At 44.9% G+C, this 4,419-nt stretch overlaps 1 protein-coding gene across 1 annotated transcript in view; it reads right to left on the reverse strand.

Annotated features, from left to right (window-relative positions):
* Positions 1–608: 608 nt before the first annotated feature.
* LOC308154039 (transmembrane protein 163a-like) overlaps positions 609–4,419 on the reverse strand; it is a gene marked incomplete at both ends in the record, with an annotated part of 25,572 nt that continues 21,761 nt past the window's right edge. Inside the window, 3 exons of the mRNA XM_080527219.1 lie at positions 609–669; positions 1,465–1,606; positions 2,963–3,074. Coding sequence (XP_080383345.1) covers positions 609–669; positions 1,465–1,606; positions 2,963–3,074 — 315 coding nt within the window. The remainder of the gene's footprint in view (positions 670–1,464; positions 1,607–2,962; positions 3,075–4,419) is intronic.

The following is a 4,419-nucleotide window of genomic DNA, read 5'->3' on the forward strand; positions in this document are numbered from 1 at the left end:
CATCTAACTGAAATACCTCTGGCACCTTAAGGTCTGGATGAATGTGTTGGTCCTGGAGACAAGGAGATATCTCCCAGGACTGAACTCCACAGGGACTGGGAATATGTATATATATATATATATATATATATATATATATATATATATATATATATATATATATATACATACATACATACATACATATATATATTATACAGTGCCCTGTGTAAGTAATGAGACAGTCAAGCATTTTTTTCTTCTTCTTTTGACTCTACACTCTAGAATTTTGGATGTTAAATCAAACAATCACTGAATCACTATTAAATCACACCTGATTCACCAGAAACTACAGGGATTATGCGTACAAAATGGTGTAATGTCGGAATGTACCAATAATGTAGACAAATACCATCAAATCAAATCTGGGACTCTCTACACTTTAACCTCATAACCTAATTGTTTGATTTCAAATCCAAACTTTTGGAGTGTAGAGACCCAAAAGAAGAACAAAATGCTTCGGTCCCATTACTTACATAGGGCACTATGTATGTATATACTGTATATACTGTATATATATACACACACACACACACATAGTCTGAAGCCCAGGCTGTTTGCCTGGTTAATCACTCAAAGCGTTCGTAGTTCCTGGTCTGTCTGACTCGGGGGACCATGTCAACCAGCAGCCTGTGAGACAGGGAAGACACATGAATATTCATGACCTGCCACAGTTCATCCTCTTTGACAGCACCGCCACATCTCCTTGTCCACATATTCAACACAGGGTGAAAAGGCAAATAGTTCCTGAAAACAATAGCTTATTTCAGATTGGATTATTTTTTTCCGCTTGCATTGGTAGAGCCACCGCATTTGTTTGTGGTAGATTCATAATTGAATAATTTAGTAACAACAGACGTTTTCTATTTTTTGTGTGTAAAATCACACAGTGAGGCCCTCTTCGATTGGAGACTATCAACTCACCAACTGCCAAATTGTTCTGGAACATTCACCACCTAGAGTGCTTTTATACGGTATGTACCTAGCAACAATACTTTGATTGGCTACAAAATGAAGCATCAACTTTCCTGCGTTTTTGGGGGGGTGAATAAAACCACCCTTGGCACTCTATAGGGTGTTGACAATTTGGGAAACGTTATTCACCCTCTGCTGTTGAGTTAAATGGCACTGTTTCCATTCTTGAAGAGTGGTTTCTCAGAGGACATTTCTGTGTGAAGCCCAATGCACACGGCGTGCGATTTTCCGCCGAATTCGATTCCATTGTTTTGAATGCATCTCAATGAGACAATGCACACGGCGTGCGATGCGATATTGTCGCACGACAACATTCGATTCTCCATTCACATTCATTCATTCATTGGTGTGAATTAAGAATCGAATGTTGTGGTGCAACGAAATCGCACGCCGTGTGCATTGGCCTATACAGCGGTGGGATGTTTCCTGAGGTATGCAGTGGCCACTTACTTGACCCCGTAGGCGAGGATGATGAGGCCCATGAGGACGCCCGTCGCCCCGTCCAGGTACCACACGTCGGGCTCGTTCTTGAACACCTCAGCGCTGATGAGGATGGAGAACCCCATGACTCCGCCCACCAGGGAGTTGAAACCTGAAGTTCAGCCAAACGAATCGAATCAAATTGTATTCGTCGCGTACATCCGCTTACAGCCAATAACTGATACAGTGAAATGCTTTGGGATCTTGCTCCTCGATCGACAACAGTCAACAATAATAATCAACGATACAATATAATATAGTAGTATTATATAATGACTATAAGAATAACAACAGTAATACAGTGTCAAATGTATGTAGCAACAGACAGACAGACAGACAGACAGACAGACACTGTAAAGGCCAATGCACACGGCGTGCGATTTTGTCGCACGACAACATTCGATTCTCAATTCACACCAATGAATGAATGAATGTGAATGGAGAATCGAATGTTGTCATGCCACAATATCGCATCGCACGCCGTGTGCATTGTCTCATTGGGTCTCATTAAAAACAATGGAATCGAATTCGGCGGTGCGACAAAATCGCACGCCGTGTGCATTGGACTTAACGGATCTCTTTGTTTATATTGAGTAATGTATCTTCTTCTGTCTACATCAGCACCCAACTCACTCACGTCTGTTCCTGTTTTTCCAAAGGTAACACTATACACATAATGTCAAATATACGCCATTTTGCTAACGCTTTTATCCAAAGCGACTTGACATCGCGGTGAATGTATACATTTCTCACTATCGTCTCACTACTACTTTTAGCTCTGGGTGTTGGAATTCCAACCTTGTGATTTCCACATGCTGGCCTTTGGGTCCTGAGTTCAAGGCCCTTGTTAAATAGGTGTGAGTGAGTGGATCAGACCGAGCGTGCCGTTGACTTCAGAGGTGAACACAACACAGTACTCTTTTAATGACTTGTTCTGTGTCATGCAGAAGTGAGAAGACGTGCCGCTAATGAGCTCCGCTTCACTGCCCGTCACATGCTAACACGCTCTACTGAGTAAATATGCCTCCATCCGCAGCTCAGCTCTGACCTTTCAGACTGGTTGAACTGTTTTAATCTGCCACACATCTCTAACTCAAACAGGAAGGGAAGCGGCAGTCAGCTATCTATCTATCCATCTATCCATCTATCTATCTATCTATCCCTCCATCCATCTATCTATCTATCTATCTATCTATCTATCCCTCCATCCATCTATCTATCTATTTATCTAACTTGACTGAAATCTGCTGTAATGCAGAGCATTCCACAGCTTATTGCGATCGATCCAACCTCCGACTTTATTCATTTATCAACGATTCCCTTCCCCTCGTTGTGTCTCACCCACCCTCCTCTCACTGACTCTCCTAGGCTGAAGTGGGAGTGGCCTTGGCGAAGCAGATGTCGCCCCTGTTGCCACGGTGCGGTGTGAGTGTGAGGGTCTGATTGGCTGCCTCCGGCCGTTACCTACCGTCGGTGATGAGGGCTCTGCTGGTGAGCACCCTGCCCAGCATGAACTTCAACACAGCCAGGATAATACACACCACTCCACTGACAATGGACACACTGAAGAGGAAGTCATCCTGATAGAGAGAGAGAGAGAGGGGGGGGGGGGGGGGAGAGAGAGAGATAGAGAGAGAGAGAGAGGGGGGTGGGAGAGAGAGAGATAGAGAGAGAGAAGGGGGTGGGAGAGAGAGAGAGAGAAGGGGGAGGAGTGAAAGAGAGAGAGAGAGAGAGAGAGAGAGGGGGGGGAGGAGTGAGAGAGAGAGAAGGGGGGGTGGGAGAGAGAGAGAATGGGGGGAGGTGGGAGAGAGAGAGAGAGAAGGGGGGAGGTGGGAGAGAGAGAGAGAGAAGGGGGGGTGGGAGAGAGAGAGAGAAGGGGGGAGGAGTGAGAGAGAGAGAGAGAGAGAGAGAGGGGGGGGGGAGAAGGAGAAGGAGAAGGAGAATTCAATTCAATTCAATTCAAAAACAACTTTATTAGTCCCACTAGGGGCCATTAGTTTAGAGCAGCATGTTCACAGAAAAACAGAAAAACGTCTCTCCACATACAACAACAAGTGCACCAGGAGCTAGGAAGATCATTGGGTATCGTGTGTACCTTGAAATAATACAATACAATTGTACTATACAACAATCAATGAATACCATGAATACGCGCTATAGCCATTGAAGGGGGGGGGGGGAGAAAGAGAGAGAGAGAGAAGGGGGGAGAGAGAGAGAGAGAGAGAGAGAGAGAGAAAAAATTCAGAGTACTTAGTGCCTCTGCAGCAGCATTAATATTGCACTACGTCCTTGAAGGCACGAGAAACTGCATCTCTGCATCTCTACAAGGATCCCCACACAGCAGGAGGTGCAGGAGGGAGGGAACGAGGAGACAGACAAGGGAATAGAAACACAGCATATTCCCGAGTCACTGCTGGGATGAGAGAAAGAGAGAGAGAGAGAAAAAAAAAGAAACTTTGATGTAAAACTGTTATGTTTATGTTCTATATCTCACTGAGATTTCACTGAGCAGGAATTCTAATGGGGATATAATCAACCCGAGTTATGTCGAGGTTATTCTCACAAGAGCAAAATACAAGATTTGGTTTAGGTGTGTTTAATTCAAAACAGAACGTTTCCCACTCCAGTCAAACTCCCAATCCAACTCTCTCTTTTGGAGAGAGAATCCTCCACTCCCTCACAACTCACGACTTCCCCCAGACACGCTCATAGCGCCGCAGTGCTAGTGGAGGATAAGACACTGGGTTGTGACATTTAAGCCGTTTGAGAGATGAGATGGCTATGTAGAGATCAGGGCTAAGATGGTGAGTCAGACCCACTCAGGATTCACAGCCCTGTGGCTGGCATTTACACATGACAGGCCTGGGAACCTGTGTGGAATAAATACACATTCGTACCAGTCGTCTCAGTCGCTGCCTTAACCGG

The sequence above is a fragment of the Nansenia antarctica genome (assembly GCF_963989245.1).
Source record: "Nansenia antarctica genome assembly, chromosome: 3".
NCBI lineage: Eukaryota > Metazoa > Chordata > Actinopteri > Argentiniformes > Microstomatidae > Nansenia > Nansenia antarctica.